The following is an 18,509-nucleotide window of genomic DNA, read 5'->3' as shown; positions in this document are numbered from 1 at the left end:
ATTTTACTTGTCAGCTGAGCAAGTTTTGATATCAGGAAGACAGTACACATGGAAGGAAGGAAATTCACTTTCATCCTTGATTTGTTTTGAATGTGTTCAAATTTCATGGTATACACTGCAATCATATAAGATTTGAATGCCATAATTATGCATATTAGGACTGTATTAAGGATCAAGCATCAGTAATTTAGAAAAGTAGTCAGTTTGCTAACAGACCAAATGTAACCCACGGCTGTTAGTGTTAATACAAAGGCATGCCTCAGAGACTACTGGGCTCAGCAAGTGAAAGACAGAGGACTGCGTACTGTGACCTATTGCTTCTGTGGCTGTCTTTTAAAAACATGTTGCACTTAAACCACATCTTTCATCAGAGGACCTCAAACTGCTTTAGAAGGGCTAATAAGTTTTGTTATTTATATTATAAAGATGGAGAAATTAAGGCACAGTTAAATAAGCTATTCACCCACTCAAATCACTACTCTTTCATGAACACAACAATTCAAACAGCAGGATTATTTTGCTTGTATATGTTGAGTCTCAGACAAGATTCTCAAAAAGACTCTAGAATAACAACTTTCAGGAAGAAAATATTTCATTCTATTTGAGTTATACACCCTCATCTGTCAAAATGCTAAATAAATTTACAGATATGAGAAGCAGCAGCAAACTTCAGACAGGAATATGCACTACTCTATCCAGTGAGACTGATACCTTGATTTTGTCTCAACTGGAGAAGCCTAGTAACTTTATTGACCTTCATACTACCTAAGATAAGAACAAAACTGACTCAATGTATGGTGAATGAATTCTGATACCCAAGTATCTAATTCAACATTTTGTTTTCTGAGACTACGGATTTTATCAATACATCACCATTAATGTACTTCTGGCAAATGTGCTGTATATGGAAACACATACCGTACATACTCATTCATAAGCCGAATTTATTTAGTAAAAAAGGGAAGCACCAGAGAAGAGGGTCGGTTTATGAACAAGTATAGAGAGGGAGAGGTGGGGCACAGCCCCTCCCCCCACCATAGGGAGCAAGGAGAGCCAGAAGGGAAGAGGAGGGTCCAGAGTCTCTCCGCTTCTGGCCATGCTGCTCTCCCCATAGCCTCCAAAGCAGCTGCGGCTGTTCCGCTCAGCCCCACCCCCCAGAACAGGGTGTGGCCGTGCCGCCCAGCCCGCCAGAGCATGCTGCAGCCACGCTACCCAGTCTGGCCCGCCTGGCCCTCCCCAGATAAGGTGGGAAGGGATGGGATGGGGATAGTGTGGGGGTCCCAGGCTAGGATTGGGTCATGTAGGGGATGGTCACAGGGGTTACTCCCCTGACCCCCCACTCCTCCCCTCCCAAAACCCCCCCCACATTTCCCCACCAGTTGCTGTCCCGGCCCGTTGGGGTAAGCAGCTGGTGTGCTGGGACACTTTGTTTACTTAGGTCTACCTCTGTGCCTGCAGACTCTCGAGGTAAACAAATCATCTTGGCCCACCAGTGGCTTATCTGGATGGCCCGGGAGCCAAAGTTTGCTGACCCCTGAATTATAGGGTCGGCTTATGAACGGGTCATAAAAATTTTCCATTTTTACTTATCCATCTTGGGGGGGGGGGGGGTGTCAGCTTATAAACGAACCGGCTTATGATCAAGTATATACGGTAAGTCTCTGAGTGCCCATATAAAGTGATGTTCAAAGCATTGAGCACAGCCATCTAACATACTGAAAATAAAACACTTACCTAACACATCCACCTTACAAGTGGTCCATCTCTAGCAAACCTCCCTGGTGTACCTGAAGTTCTTATGTTTTCATATGTACCACTCCCCCACCACCAGCCACAGCAAGTACGAATATAAAGATATTCATTTTTAGGAGGCAGAATGCTTATGAAGTCAGAAGAATCTGTCTGTTTCTGAGCAAAACTGTGAACTTCTGCACCAAAGTCTTCATGGTAGAGATACCATGCAAACGGAGAATGACTGGGATCATATTAACACTGGTGAAAATCCAGCTTTCCAGATATGACTCAAGTACCTACATATGACACTGGGCCAAAGTTTTCTTTACCAAAAAATGTTTGATATACCATGCTGGAAAATTGTTAATAGTAGATCTATGTATACTGTCTATCCCTCAACGGTCTCTGCTTACTGTATTTTCATTTGAACTACAAATGACCCTGTGCACACAATCATGTAATTCATATTTATATAAACAGAGGGTACAGTACATATAATTTCCAAGATAACTGGGAGGTGATGCATCATAACTCAACTCCTACTTTTCATTTGGGGAAACAATCCCATTTGATTTTAGTTAACTTCAAAGAAGACAAGTATTTTTTCCTGTTTTTGGTGTCTGCAACTTAACAGAAATTTGTCACTTGTTTCCATAAAATCAAGATTTTAAAGTTTTCTTGTTTGTTAAAAACAAAACAGCTGCCTCTCACACATATAGCAAAACAACTGAAACACAATGATATGGTCCTGCAGCAATTTCAAGCCACGAAAATTGACTTTAGTTTCACTGAATTGCAAAAACCTCTCCATGCTGCACAGTTCTCTTTCCAAGTACGTACCATGGGACCAGGACCTTTGGTGACATCTTGTTCCAATTTTATTGCGGTTGGGTCGTGGGCCAGCTCTTTCAAATCATAACCAGCACAGAAATTACCTCCTATAAAACACCGCAAAAATTAGACTCCGCAGTGATGAATTCAGGAAAGCATCAGTGTGGGGTCAGTGGAGCTCCAAATACTCACATTTTTTCCTTGAGGTCTGTCCAAGAGCTGCTTTTGGGGTGGCTCAAGGGACCATTTTCTTTTATTCAGAAGCTTATTTCACCCTGAAAGCTATGCTGAAAGTGTGCATCAGACAATTTTTACACACATCTAAGGAACAGCTCTGGATCAGAAAATTTATACATATATCTCAGACAAACATCATATCTATATTTCTGTCCAGCCATTTAGTGACAGCAGCATTTCGCTACAACTTTCAAATGGGATTATTGATAGTGAAAGTGTAGTCACACCTACTGTCAAAGGTGCATGAAAATTTCCATTCTCAAGGGGTCATTTTCAGCTCCCTACCCAGTGAAGCTGGTTTCAGGGCACATTGTGCCAGACCAAAGTGGCATATAATGTACAGTAGATCCATCCAGTTTTATGAGAGACACTTAGGCCCAGATCCACAAAAGTACTTAGTCCCTTAACTTCCACTGATTTCAATGGAATTTAGGAGCCTAAATAGCTTTCTGGATCTAGGTTCTTCATTTATTCTACCTTTAAATTTTTCTGATTAATTTTAAAGTTAATATTGTTGTCAAGTGTAAGACTTAATGGAGTCCTAGTCCATGACTAGGGCTCATATCTCCTAGGGTGGTATACAAAATAATAATTATTGTTATTATTACAGACATAGGGCCAGATCTTCAGCTGACACTAATTGGTATAGATTAATTGAAATCAGTATAGTTGTACCAATTTACACCAGCTAAAGATCTGACTCATAAATTTTAATGATATCTCAACAGGAAGTAGCTCTTCCATTATACCTGTCTTTTTCAGTTGTATAAAGGTAAGTCAATGAAGACAAAGGATCTGATTCTTGTTTATACTAATGTCCCTTTTCATCACTCTGGCAGCACAAAAGGGCCTTGAAGTGGGTGTAAAGCATATCTAAGATGGCAGAAGAAAAAAGTTGTATGATATTCTGAGAAATTTGAAAACAATGTAAGGCCCAACAGTACCCACTGCCTGAAAGGCTGCAACATGCCAAATGTGTCCATAAGACTGTACTTTTAAAAAGACATTGAACCATTTGTTTGAAAGCTAGTGGCTGTCATATTTTAAAATATTAACATGCACAAAAGGAGCAGAGTAAAAAATTGTCCAGGCAGCCTCAATTTTACCATCTCACAACCTAAGTGCTTCCCTTTGGGCTCTCAATTTTCTTTTAATGTCATTGTTTCTATTGACCAGATTACAGCTCAACCGGGTACTGTTGAGTTACATCACTAATGAGGTGGAAAGACTTCTTAATACATCTCTACCCAGATATAATGCTGTCCTCGAGAGCCACAAAAATATTACCGCGTTATAGGTGAAACCGCGTTATATCAAACTTGCTTTGATCCCCTGGAGCACGCAGCCCCGCCCCCCGGAGCGCTACTTTACCACGTTATATCCGAATTCGTGTTATATCGGGTCGCGTTATATCGGGGTAGAGGTGTAGTAATGTAGGTTGATTCTCCAAATGGTTTATTTCCTTCACAGAGGCACATTATTTGGATAAGCACATGTATCAATACATGGGATGTGGGATCCATGAAACATAGACTTAGAAAGCTTTAGTGTGCATTTCAACATCCATCTCAAGCAAACAGTTCTTTTTCAAGAATTGGGCTAACATCACCAACTCAGGACCATATCCTCATCCAGTCCTCCGTTAATGTCAATGGAGCTTCATCAATATTCAGCAGTTGAGAATCGGTCCCTCAGGTTTGTGGACTGAGATTTGAATTTAAGATCTAAAGCAACGAGGAGGAGGGAGACTATGAGTGTGTGGAGAAGAAACTTGTCAGAGAACTTCATTTACTGATAAAATCAGCCTGTTTCTCTTTAATGGGATCACTTCTACGAATCCCATCTGTTATCAACAGTAAAGCAACACAGGGAGAGAATGGACACAGATGTTCTGAATTGCTCTGTGGAAAAAGTGTCCATGCCAGGCAGCAATGCCTACAGAAAGCAGAAAGGGGGAGTTTAGGTAGCAGGTCTCCTGATTCAAAGTGGCTATGAAAATTCAAATAATAAATAACAACAACAGTAAGAGAGATGACATCTCACATGAACAGCAGACCACAATTTGGGAATGTGGGCTACAAACAGCAGGTCCAGTTGATGAAAAAAGAACAGGTTTAGGGTGAGGCTGAAGTCTCTTTTTATTTTATGAAGAATGACTTCACCAATGGACAAATGATGTCAGGGAACAAAAGCAGATAAAGGGCTTAATTGTGCCTTATCGGCACAGCCCTGCATTGGGAGGGCACTGCAGAGCCACACTGCCCCAGAGAGAACACCCAAGAGGCATTTGCCTCAGAAATAACATTCTTCCTGTGTGTACAGAGATAGCATGTATGCTGCTATACACGCTATAGGGAGCTCCCATAGTCAGCGTGCAGGGATACAGTCATGACCCTGCCTACTCCCTGTACCCTCTGGGGCAGCATGTACACTGCGAGTAAGGATGGAGCAATCTTATCACTCCCCTAAGTACAGGGAGTGCAATTTAGGTTGGGCCTTGCCAGGGTAGTGGAAGAGTGGGGAGAGGATATTTGTGGTCTCACTCACACTGTGCACTCACATAAGGCCGGGCAGAATTTGCCCTTTAATTTTGAGATGATTTTGTTGGAACTCCAAAACCTCCTTGGTAAAGAATCTGGAAGGAAAAGAGAAAAAGATAGGCAATAGTGTGATGATGTCTTGATAACATTCAATAATCTAATTGAACAAGATGAACTAAGGTAGCGTTTCCCTTACAAGAAAGCGGTTAACGCAGAAGCCTGAAAGGAGGAAAATATAGGAACTCAGGATGAAAGTTAGTTCCCAAGGAAGGGTTAGACACCTGACTAATAAATGAATATGGAGAAGCTCTCATGAAGGCAGTTATTGTGAGATATGAGAAAGGAGCAGTCACTGAATGTGAAAAGTCAACAACTACTGTAGAAACACATATTGCTACTCAAAATCCAGACTAAGCTATGGTTAGAAGATAACTAAGAATGACATTTTTGTAAGTGCTATATTCACCTAGGAGTTACACAACACACTGACACAAAATTAAACTCTCTCTTCGTTCAAATTAGCTGTGTGAATGAGATGAAGGAAATATCAAGTCTAGAAATCTAAAAGAAATCCATGTCAGAAAATGAACTCTTGGGAGAAAAGTTTCATATAGGTTTGAATCAAACAATCCCTGTTCTGGTTGAGGAAATCTCCCAAATCACGGCTGTAGAAGCATGACCCTGAATATGAATTAAAGCCCTTTCTGCAAAAGCCAGATAACAGTGTTTAACAGCCGTGGTTAAGCAGGTTTTAAAAATGGTTGTGGCTGAACTGGGCTGTAAGCCAGTTTGGCCAGCCAGTGTGGATTGGACCCAATTATACTAAAACTAGGTTAAAACATATGTTCTAGCCACAACCTCTAAACTTTCTGTAAGATTCCTCCAAGGGATGCTGCAAAACCAATTTCTGTTTTATGGTCCAAATCATTAGTCAATGCAATAGCATGTAATAGTGGGTATTAAATACTCTTAACATAAACCAAATGAGTGTCATTAGCTCTCCAACACTTTACCCAATAAAATAGTTTATGTGAAGCTGTGTAAGTTAAGCATCTCCGTGACAATTTTCAAAACACATTTAATATTGGGGAGATGAATAATGAAGATAAATAAGTTCAAAGTAATTTTGTTTTAAAAATTAACCTCCGTTAATGGATATGAGGAACAAGAACAACTCTGCTATGAATGCTGAAAGAGACCCTGAAAGGTCTCCCAAGACTCTCTCCCAAGACAAAAATCATTTGTGAATGAGACACAAGGACAGCTTTCTGCAGTGCAGTATGACAAGTTATTGCACTCAGAGCTATATTAATACAGTAGTGTTTAGAGCTTGGTAGTGTAGTCCTGTTTGCATCTCAGTTTTCAAACAAACAAGAAAAACATCAAGTTACTTCAGAATACATCACCAGCTTTTACCTATCGCAGATCAAAGTTCTTTGGGGGGAAAAGAGAGGGCGACACTGGTGGTGTTCACTATTCCAGAAATGGACACTAAAGAAAAAAATCTCTACCCTGCATCAACTCTCCTGGTCTTAGTTCTATGGGGGCAGAGGGCAGGAGAGAGAAGAAGATCCTCTCACAGCTGTGAGCAGCAACTAAACTACTTCATGCCCACCACTGCAATCTCAAAGCTACCATAACCTCTGCAGCACAAACTCCCTTAAGAAGGTCCAGTAGATCCGTGTAGCCAGGGATCAACTAGCAAACCTCCTACTCCTTCCCTGTGTGCTCGGGCACAGTGTGTTCCAGGAAGATTGGCTTTGTAAGGCACAAGAGGTTCATGTCCATGGCATGGAGCCCAGCCTCACTCCAGCCCTGGGGAACCACGCAAGTCCCACTGCAGGCAGGCCACTCCACCTCCTCAAAGGAGTGTGTGGGAAAAATTTGCCTTTATGTCACCTAATACAATACACATTATTCCTATATTTAAATCTGAGGTTCTATGAAGAGCAGCAAGGCCACCTAATCTCACATAGGTGCCCGGAGGCCACAAGTTGCATATTTACAATCATTTGGGCTGTGGCAAGACTAGACAGTGGTATCATATGCTAGCTGAGATTATGAAATAGCTTCTTAAAAAGTAAACATAGAAATAAAAATCTTTTGATGGTGAAAGAAAATGAAGAGAGATTGGTCTTTTGGCACTGAATATCCTGGTCTAATATCAGCATTACACTGACTTTTCAGTAACCCTCCATATTCTCTTCCTTTGCGGATGCCAATGTTATGATTAAACACTGAATAAAGGCTGCATTCTATAAGGATGTGTCATTTAAAAGAAAGTGAAGACAAAGTAAACAAGAATTCACTTCCAGGGTTCTCACTGGTGCATGCCAAAAACCTATTCACCCTTCCACCCCCTCCACTTCCTTATCACTGAAAGTGTGCCTCCTCCACACAGCTTCCCGCAGCCGAAAGAGTGAATTCAGACCATTTCTTGCATGACTGTGGTATCATTACTGCAGAGTGCTAGAAGCAGTAGAAAGCACTGCTGCCCGCTGCTCCACCATGATGAAAATCAAAACATTGCAGCCCACCACATCTACTTTAATATTCCACTGTACAATGGACAGAAATCCCTTGTTGTCTCTAAAACATAAAAGGCCACAGAGCAAGAATCTCCCTATAGCGTTTAACAGGTGGAACCACGGTACAAAGCTGCAAAATTCAATGTTCTAATTCTCTCTGTTAAGTCAGTTAGGGTGGCATAAGTAACCCATGCATATGTGCTGGAGATGTAAAGCTTTGAAATATACATACAACTTTCCTTTTTTTTTTTTTTTTTTTTTTTTTTAAGTCTACAACACATTCTGTAATTTTCACAGGACTTCAGTAATATGATTGACTCCAGCCTAGCACCTCTTTTATATTTGAATAAGAACTGTCATGTATTAATATTAAAGTATGTATTAGCATTGTTAGCATGTATTCTGTATGTATTAAGTATTATGAAGTCAAATGATCATCAGTCTGGAGACAGGGGACAGGGTAAAAACAAACAAACAAACAAACAAACAAAACCGTAGGGTGAAGTTTTCAAAAGTGACTTGTGATTCTGGGTGCCTCAATTTTTGGGTGCCTGACTTTCAATACTTTAAAGGGGCTTGATTTTCAGAAAGTGGGCTCAGCACTTTCCGAAAGCTAAGTCCCTTTATGATATCTCAATTTTGGGCACCTGAAGTTTGAAGCACCAACAATAATAATAATAATAATCACAAGTCACTTTTAAAAATCTTGTTTTTTCAGAAGACACCAGAAAGACAAGGAATATAAGTGTTTGCCTGTAATACGTGGTAGCACCCAGTGATAGGACAGTCATTGCTTTTGTGCTGATAGTTGGTTTGGGAGTTAGGATGCTGAGTGAGAGGAATCATATAAAGGCAGACTGAGAAGTAAGAAGAGTGAGGTTAGAGAAACTATGAGATGTACGAACAGAGCCAATAAACCAAAGTCATACCCTCTGTAACTCTTCTGAAATCAGTGAAGTTACACCAGGGGTGAATTTGGCCCAGTGAGTTTTTCTTGTAGTGAAGAGAGAGTTTTCTTGTAAAATGGGTGAGTCTATTCTTGCTGAACCGTACACATCTAAGAGCTCAATCATTACATACACTAGCATAAATTAAATAAATACACCTCTACCTCGATATAACGCTGTCCTTGGGAGCCAAAAAATCTTACCGCATTATAGGTGAAACCATGTTGCATTGAACTTGCTTTGATCCACCGGAGTGCGCAGCCCCCCCGGAGCACTGCTTTACCGCGTTATATCCGAATTCGTGTTATATCGAGGTAGCGGTGTACCACAGAGAAGTCCACAAGCCCAGTTGCCTTTGATAACTCATTCCTGGAAGACTGAGTGTCACTGATTAAAAACTTAGTGGATCTGGGCCAAGGATGAGAGATTAAGTTCAAGAAAATACAAACTAATGAACTCAGCCAGCTAAATCTTATTATAGGCCCATGTCAAAGTGAAGGCTGATCTAGGAAACTACCTGATTGTCACACTTTTCCAAACCAATCTCCAAATACAAAACTCTAATGGCAGGTTGGGTATTTGACCTGTTCCTCCCCTGAGAAAAATAAATGTCTTCCCTTAAAAATGAGACACTGTTTTTATTTGGCCTCTTCTTCTTTTGCTACCTCCATTTGACAGTTCACACAAGTATTTTCATATACTCTTTGAAGTTTAGGGTGGGGTTGTTTTTTTCCCCCCAAGTGCTGGATTTTATGTCTCAGTCATCCTAAATTCAACTGCAGCGCTTCCAAGATAAATGAATAAAGCAAGAAAAAACTGCACACGCATCTTAAATAATATGCATGTTCTCATTTCTTGTTTTGATTTTCAAATACATGTTCCTTGTCTTACCCTAGTCTGTGGGCACAATAAGTCATTTGTATTGGGAAAAATAAGTCATCTTTTTTTTTTTTTTGTCACCTAGAGTAGAATAGTCTCAAATATAAAAGATTTCTCAAAAGTCACACAGCACCTGAGCAGTATAATTACAGCAAAAAACCTCCAACAGCCAGATTCTCAGTTAATGAAAATCAATAGAGTTATGTTGATTTATACCAGCTGGGTATTTGACCCTCAAGCATAATTGTCATGATATAATACATATTTCAAAGAACAAAAACAGGAATTTGTCTCTAGAGTTTCTTATTAGCTTATAAACAACTATTACTCAAGGACATATTTTACAACAAGCATCAAATGAATTCAGTTAGTTGTAGCTAAAATATTTTACCTCTTCATAACTTTAAGTTCAGTGTATAAGTGAACATGTACATTGACAGTCAAGAAAGCATGGGTAATAAAGCCTAGCAGCATCTGGGAACAGATGCTATTTTGCTGAAAAGACAGCAATATAAACAGTGATGTTTATTAGAGAAAAGAGACTCTGACCAAAATCAGGTTATAATTAACCACTTCACTGCCTGTGAAGGTATACCATTGCCAAAATGTTCAACAGTGGTCATTTATTTTGGGTTCCTCCATTTTTGAATGCCAAGCCTGAGACAACTTCGGACTGATTTTCCAGAGTGTTGAGTATTCACAGCTCCTCTGGAAGTCAGCATGAGCATCAGAGGTGTGAGCAGCACCTCTCAAGTTCATGACCAACATGTCTCAAGCTGGGCACACAAAATACGAGGCATCCAAAAAAATCAGTGTCCACTTCACTGTCTGTGAAAGTATAACATGAGTCCCCAAAATTTTTTTTTCATACTTGTGAGTCTGTAGGAGCAGGACCATAATTAACTTTGATCCTGCAAACATTTTACATACAAGTTATTCATGGGCATAAAGTTACTCACGTGTGCAAGTGTTTGCAGAATCATGCTTTTGGATGTAAATCATACTTCACTAATCATTTATTCAGTCATGTGTTTAGATTGAAAAGGAGACATGCATGGGTTAAATAAACTCAAGAAGGCTTTTTCATCACCTACTGTTCAAACAAGTTAGAGCCGCGTACCAGACCTCTTTGTAGAAATTAATATTTCATTTTTTTCAGAACTGTAGAAAATTAATCTCAGGAGAGAGAATAGCCTTGTGACAGTTTGGGGAATATGTTTGGGTCAACATATAAATCCCTAGTATCATTTATGGTTGTAACAGCCATTGTGAATTAGATCATCCATTTGGTGGCAGGGACCTGGCATGAAGTGAACAAACTATGTCTGGAGAATTCAAATAGGGCCATCCACAACTGAACAGCTTTGCCCTGAATGGCCAATGGAGGTTGTTGCAAGCAGAACCACTGAATTTTAAAAACTCTTTGCCTAGCAAGCCTTGGGGGATTGGGGCATAGAAAAGCCCCAGCACAAGGACAGAAAAAGAAAAGATGTTACAGATTGTTTTTTAAAAAGAGATGAGCACTTTGGGCAAGACAATCAGCCTGTCACAAGAAATAGAGGACACAGCTGGAGAAGTGGGCACAGAACAGGCTTTCCCTTCCCACAAAGAAACTGACCAAAACCCTAAAAATTCTCAGAAGCAGTGAGGACTCTTGCCTCTGGGGGGCAGGAGAGGAATTGCATTAATGTGTTTATTGTTTTGCCTGTAATTCTGCTGTGCTGTCTATGAGTAAAGTATATGTGTTTAAGAAGTTCCTTTATAAAGTCTGTGTTCCCTACTTTAACTACCACGTGTTCCCAAAGAGTTAAACTATAAACTAGAGCTATGGGGAAACCACGCACAGACAGAAGGGGAGTTTCAGCACTGGTCTTGAGGCTGAGGGCAACTACACTGAGGAGTCCCACATCCCAAGAAGAGGGCCAGACAGGGAGTCTGCATGCCAGGAGCATGCCCTAGAGGCTCAGTCAGACAGTGACTGGACTCTGTCCAGACCCAGATGGCTGGAAAGCATGTTGGATTCAAATGTTGGGTCTAATTATAACAGCCTGGTGACCACCCACCGAGGGTGGGTGGGGAGGATTCCAGCCAGGGCTATAACAAATCTCACCTATTCCGTGAAGTACAGCAACAGTTAGTGAGGTATCATCTTCAAATGAGGTGAATGCCTGAAGAAGCATTGCTGCAGTCTCCTGATTCACAGCATTCCTGGCTTCTGGCCTGTTAATCCCAATTGTCATGATGGTTCCATGTCTTTCAGTGACTACATTTTTCTTCCCTGTGTGGGGGAGAAGAAAAACAATCAGCGTAAAAGTATACTTACATTCTTTTTAGTAAGTCATTAATACATTAAAAAGGGGGTCTGAAAGGCTTAAAATGTTATTAGACGACAGAGATTTAAAATAAACAGAGGTAAATCCAACATATTATTTTTACCACTTACATCATTCCTTCATGAACATTTTTAAACATTTTAATATATAGTATCTTTCCCAGGCTTGTATTTAAGCAACAGTAAATAAGGACTGAAGATATTTCCCGAGAATTAATAACAAAGACCAGCTGTGAAGAGCGGACAGTCTCAAGCACAGCTGGGGCATCACTCTTCTGGGTGAAATGCGCTGTGGTATCATTGTTATTGCTAAAAAATGAAGGAAAAAAGTTATTTTTAAATGCAAGAGGTAGTTTCAACTGGTATTGGAGGTACAAGAAATTTCTACAGAATTAATGTTAAGCAAAGCAGGCAATCAGGTTGCTTAAAACAGCCCTCAGTAACCCATTTTACAATAAACATTAACTTCTAATTAGATAACTAACGAGATTAATTGTTGAAAGTAGTAAATAATCATGACAGGTTTCAGAGTAGCAGCTGTGTTAGTCTGTACCCACAAAGAGAACAGGAGTACTTGTGGCACCTTAGAGACTAACAAATTTATTTGAGCATAAGTTTTCGTGAGCTACAGCTCGCTTCTTCGGATGCATGGAATGGAACATATATTGAGGAGATATATATACACATACAGACAAGGCCGGCTCCAGGCACCAGCATTCCAAGCTGGTGCTTGGGGCGGCAATCTGCAAAGGGCGGCAGTCCCTGTTGTTTTGCCCCCAAGCAGCGCACCGAATTGCCGCCGCGGACAGCGGGGGCAGTCCGTGTGCCCTTAGGGCGGCACGCGTGTTTCCGTTGTGGCGGCAATTCGGCAGCAGCTTCTATGTTTAGCTGTCAGCGGTGGCTTCAGCTAAACATAGAAGCTGCTGCCGAATTGCCACCGCCGCGGAAACGCGCCTGCCACCCGAAGGGCACACGGACTGCCCCCGTCCATGGCGGCAATTCAGTGCGCTGCTTGGGGCGGCGAAAATTGTAGAGCCGGCCCTGCATACAGAGAGCATGAAAAGGTGGGAGTTGTCTTACCAACTCTTGACAACTCCCACCTTTTCATGCTCTCTGTATGTGTATATATATCCCCTCAATATATGTTCCATTCCATGCATCCGAAGTGGGCTGTAGCCCATGAAAGCTTATGCTCAAATAAATTTGTTAGTCTCTAAGGTGCCACAAGTACTCCTGTAAATAATCATATTTATCTCAAGATACAGTAACTCTCTCTTTCTACCAAAATAGGAAACCAAGGGGTCCAATTCCGCTCTCAGTGTAAGAAGTTGGATTATTTACTCTCTGGGGTTTCTTCTAAGTGTGCGTACTGTAGTCAGTACAATGGGGTCTCAGTCGTAGCTGGGGATTCTAGGCACTGCATGAATTTACAACGAGATATTCCAGAACAGCAGCAATGAAACTAAGCGCAGAATTAATTTTACATATATTCTAAATATTTTCATCATATGTAACTGAAAATGTGACAGTTTTTCCTTTAAAGCCGTAGTCTATAGGGACCTGAAGTCCAGAAAAATAAACGTGACAGATTCTCAGCTGATGTAAATTGGCTTCATTTCCCTGGTCTCAATAGAACAAATCCGATTTACAAAAGCTGAAGATCTGGCCCAGTTATTCACTTCTGATGGGACAGTCAAGAAGGCCTTTATACCTGAGAGATCACAGTTTTCCATGTTCCACACTACCACAGCTGTAATTTGCAGAGGTTCTTCCATATAAAGGAGAAAGCGGGGGTTTCCCAGCAGGATATTTGCTGTGAGGAGCCCTCAGCTTTGGAACCCAATTTCCCCATTGGTCCAAAACAACCTGAGTCTGTGAACAGTCAGGGCATACTGCATAGTTATCTGTTTACACAAGTTTGGGGGGATATAAGGGAAGATGTTTGTGCAGGAAGGGGCACTTGGGGGGGGCTTTATTTTATTACTATTTTGGGTTCCGGATGAAGCTGTTGGCTATGCTTCTAAAGTTATTTTTAGTTATTGGCATAGGCTCCTAGAGTCCAGGATAGGTGTTATACATTTACATTGAAAGAAATAAGAACTGCTGTCGGATCGGCTAGAGACAGATAGGATGCATTTGAGGCTAGTGAAAACTTGTTTGACACATGTGATCTGATTGATTAATACTGCTCTAGATCGCAATATTGCTCACCACTGAGGAGCCTAGACAGCAGAAGTCTACTAACTCATCACATCACTGTTTTAGCCAATTATGAGCCAGGATTTTTCCCTTGGGATGTAACAACAGCAATAAGACACTCCACTTCCAAAGGACTGTTACATTCCAAGGGTGATTAAAGTAAAATCAGCCTTTATTCTCACTGTTTATGAAACATATTTATGGCAGTCTACAGCCACCCCAAACTGCACAGATAGCATTTCATTTTAAACACATGGTCATCCAGCTACACTTCTAAAGCTTGACTCTTTCCGAGTGAAATTCAACTGTGTGATGAGTCGGCACAAATCCTCTGACCCACACAAATCCCACTTAAGGTCTCAGAACAGGACTTCACCCTTCATGAAGCATAGGGATTGGAGAAGAGAGCAGAATGGGGCTTGAGAATCAAGACATTCACTGCTATTCAAAAATTAAACGGCAAGCTAGTGATGGGGCTCAGTCAGTAGAGCACTATATCCAATAGCAGTTCTTTAAGACTGCAGCACCCTTAAAAATGAAGAAGAAAGAAGCTTGAGTCACCTGCTGTATCATTTACCATTTCTTCATCACAGTTTCATTTTGTCCAGTGCAAGGTGAAGACTTCTCTCTAGGCAAAGCATCTATCTCATGAAGGAAACATAAACAGAGGTCCTGCAAACATCACTTGTCCAACTAGGATGCTATCCTTTAGTCTCCATTCTGTTGTATGCCTCATCAGGTCAGATGCACTGGTACACTCAGCAGCTTTGTGCCACTCTGATGACACAAGGGGGCCATAAACCTGGCTGAAGTGGGTTATCAGCTGCTCTGCAAGGGGGCAAAGCAGGCAGAGGGTAACACCAAATCGGGACCATTGTCTTCAGCATACGGTACAGTGCTGTTTTTCATGCTGAGGTCAAATTTCCAAGAAAAGAAATGGAATGTCATCAAGACACATGAAAACTAGGAGTCCCCAAGCAATCAAGAATTCCTATTTTGGTTTTCAAGTTTAATAAATAAACTGCTCAGAGCCCCCCTATAAATCAGCTTAGAATCTGCAGCTCCCACATTGGGACACATTACTCAGAATCTAATGCTGATCCTTCCCAAAAGAACAATTCGTCCTAGAAATGGACATTTGATATGACCCCAAAGCCTCTCGACGTGAAGGGAGTTATTACTGATCAGCGCGTAAACCGTGGCATTTACTAAGGGCCAGGGGGTGAGGGGCCTCCTAAAAACCACGCAGGCTCCGAGATGCCTTATAGCGCTTGTAATCTAGCAACGTGGGCGCGGCTGCCGGCGCGAAGCAGCGGGGAGGGTCCGGCTGCCCTGTGGGTTCTCGCACTGCAGCGAAGGGCACGGGGGGGCCTTGCCGCTCCCACGCGCGGGAGGGGACGGCAGGCGAGTTCGCGTCCACATCGCACGCCCCGGTGTGCAGCAGCAGCCGCCGCCGCGGCGCTGATCCTGCCTCCCTCCACCCCGTCAGCAGCCCAGCGAGCGCTGCCCTCTGCCGGGGACGCAGGGACACAAACCTTCCTCTCCCGGTGTCCCTGCTCCTGCTGCAGCCGAGGAGGAGGAGCTCTCCCTGGCAGAGGCACCTGCTGCTGCTGCCGCCTGGCTCCTGCCCGGGGCCCCGCTGAAGAGGAGGCGCGCAGCGTTGCGCATGAGCTGCCCGGCCATTCCCCCCAGCGCGGGCAGCAGCACGATTCCGAAGCCAGGATCCGCGCAGCGCCGCCCCCGGGCACTCGGACGGTGCCGGCGCGGCGCGGCGCGACCCAGCTGTGACACGCACGCACTGACCAGCTCCCACGTGGGCTGAGCGGCTGCTGATCTCTGCTCTCTTTCAAAATGGCCACGGTCCCGTTGTTCCCTCCCCCTCCCATTTGTCTCGTCACCACTGAAGCCGCAGGCTGCCCTGAGAGAAGATACCCACCTCTTCCGCAGTCAGAGGGCGCGGAGGGTCATTGTGGCGGCAGCTGCAAATGGAGCCAGTAGGTCCTGATCTCTGGCATGTAATAGGAGTATCGACCATGGTGGTTATCCCGTGGACCCAGATCATGCGATCGTCCTTGGGCCAGCAAATACTGAGTCCAGTCTTCTACTGGGTGTGCCAGCCCTTATTCCAGCCCGGCTCTGTGAGAGAGCAGGGGAATGGGCTCCCTCCCTGTCAATATCCCCAGCAGAACTGCCCCCTGTTGCTGCTGTAGATGCCATCTTCGTACTAGGCACTATAACAACTGCATGGCACTAGTTGGTGGCAGAGAGTCTTCATGAACTCTAGGGAAAGTGACCGGGATTAAATATTAATCTTTGCAAGTCAGACAGGCATTGCTGGTTTTTAATCTCTGTTTGTATTGCCCTCTGACACCTTTACTTGATGAAGGGGTTATGTCACTTTAATTATACCAGGAAAGTTAAAGCCCTGCAACCCCACCCTCTGTTGTAGACACAATTATTCCAGTATACTCTTTCCTTTCATAGAAGAGAAATAAGCCATAGTAGTAAAACAGTATTGTTGTACCACTATAACTAGGAGTTTGTACTTTGTACTGCAACACTAGGAGTAGTATCACTATTCCAGCAGTGGTGCTGGAACAATTTTTACAGTGGGGGTGCTGAGATCCATTGAACCAAACTGTAAATCCTGTATATGATGGAAACCATTTCAAGACAGGGGGTGTAGTGGCACCCCTAGTTCCAGCACCTATGTTAATTCCAGTAAAAATCACACCTAACCCATGTAGTTATCCTGATTCAAAATTTGTGCATATACCAGGCCAAAATTGTGTTTTGTCAAGTGCAAGGCATAGGAGAAGATTTAATCGGGTATCTAGCTGACTTCAGCTGCGCCAGTATGCCCTGTAAGTTACCATGAAATAGTTTGTTCAAATAATTACATGTAACAGTTGGGAGTAAGGGGTTTTGATGTGTATCTGTCTGTAAGATCGTTCAAAGTGACATACTTTTTCAAGTGTGCAGCACACACACTCATTGCAGTGATACAGGTCAAAAACAGGAAACTGGTAATATTTAAAAAACTATGTAACACTTGCCAGGCAAAAATTGTATGCTACCTTCATGTCCTCTCTAAGAGCAGCAACATAGTCCTCAAACATTAAATTTGAAACTTTGTGGCAATGTTCTTGCTCACGATGTTAATCGCATCTCTATTTTCTGTTTAACTCTGAGTTTTGTAATGACATTAACCCTGAGCACTCATACCCATTGTGATCATTTTCCACACTTTCCTTTTCTGATCAGCTGTTAGATTGATCGAGTTAGCCTCTCCATACTACTCATGTCTGCATCAGTCATTCAACTACTAGCTCCATTGCAGTCTATAGGTAGTATTCCCTGCTCCCCATCTCCTTTGTCTTACTTATATTTCCCTAATGTACTGTCAGAGTTTTGCTGAGTCCTTTGCACTGTTTCACCTGTATTAGTCACTGTGGATAGTCACAGATCCAGTTCTACAAGCCTTATTCTTGTGTGGTCATTGGAACAGTTGCAGAATGGCCTAGGGGGAAGTCCAGCTTTTCTTTCCTTTGTTTATTCCCATCTTTGTCATAAAACAGTGCTTCTGTAGTCAGAGGTAGCCAGCTGGAAGCTATCGCTGAAATTTTTAACAAGTTTAGTGTTGTTACCCTGGTTACCCTGCTGAGCTTTGCCACACTCATCAAGTGATTGTATCAACTGAGCAGGTGACCCCATCTACCATTTAACTGGCAGGCAGCTGTTCAGTAATTACAGTAATACAGAACATTTTAATAACATGTAGGTACATTGCAGCCTGGTTCAGTGGTAATTGTTTATTAATTGAAAAAAAATTCATTACTTAGAGGCTGGGAGGATGAACTTCTGCTTTCAGTTTATTCTGATAGTCTACATATGTAATAGCAAACCATAGGAGAATATGCTTTCGTGCAATGCTTCTACATTAGTGACATATGAACACTACTGCTAAACAGCCACTACTCTGAGTTCCTCTCTCTGTTACTGCATGTAATAGAAGTGCCAATATAGGTTTTTTGGTTAATAATTTTGTAATGGGAACACCCTCTATGTTAATGTAGATTGTATATATGTAGGATGTAGATATAGATGACCAAGTAATGCTGTTTTCCTAGGAGCCAAACTGTTTGTTTTAAAGTGTCGCTAGTCTTTTATTTTGAATTGATATTTTGAATATAATGGCATAAAGAGTACACTTCCAAAGTTTGTGGATGATATCAAGCTAGGAGGGGTTGCAAGTGCTTTGGAGGACAAAGTAAATTCAAAA

General features: G+C 42.2%; 1 protein-coding gene across 2 annotated transcripts in view; it reads right to left on the bottom strand.

The window, feature by feature from the left end:
• LOC120398993 (mevalonyl-coenzyme A hydratase sidH-like) overlaps positions 1-16,023 on the bottom strand; it is a 35,377-nt gene extending 19,354 nt beyond the window's left edge. The window contains exons 1-4 of one of the 2 annotated variants that reach the window (XM_039526839.1): positions 15,763-15,815; positions 14,789-15,055; positions 11,807-11,974; positions 2,575-2,672 (exon numbers count right to left, since the gene is read on the bottom strand). In XM_039526839.1, coding sequence (XP_039382773.1) covers positions 2,575-2,672; positions 11,807-11,974; positions 14,789-14,807 — 285 coding nt within the window. In that variant the 5' untranslated portion in view covers positions 14,808-15,055; positions 15,763-15,815. Of the gene's footprint in view, positions 1-2,574; positions 2,673-11,806; positions 11,975-14,788; positions 15,056-15,762 lie in introns of both variants that reach the window. The other variant, XM_039526838.1, reaches the window with a different exon arrangement.
• Between the last annotated feature and the right edge of the window lie 2,486 nt (positions 16,024-18,509).

The sequence above is a fragment of the Mauremys reevesii genome, linkage group 2 (assembly GCF_016161935.1).
Source record: "Mauremys reevesii isolate NIE-2019 linkage group 2, ASM1616193v1, whole genome shotgun sequence".
NCBI classification, from domain to species: domain Eukaryota; kingdom Metazoa; phylum Chordata; order Testudines; family Geoemydidae; genus Mauremys; species Mauremys reevesii.
The sequence above is the reverse complement of the archived record's forward strand: the minus strand, read 5'-3'. Positions and strand labels throughout refer to the sequence as shown.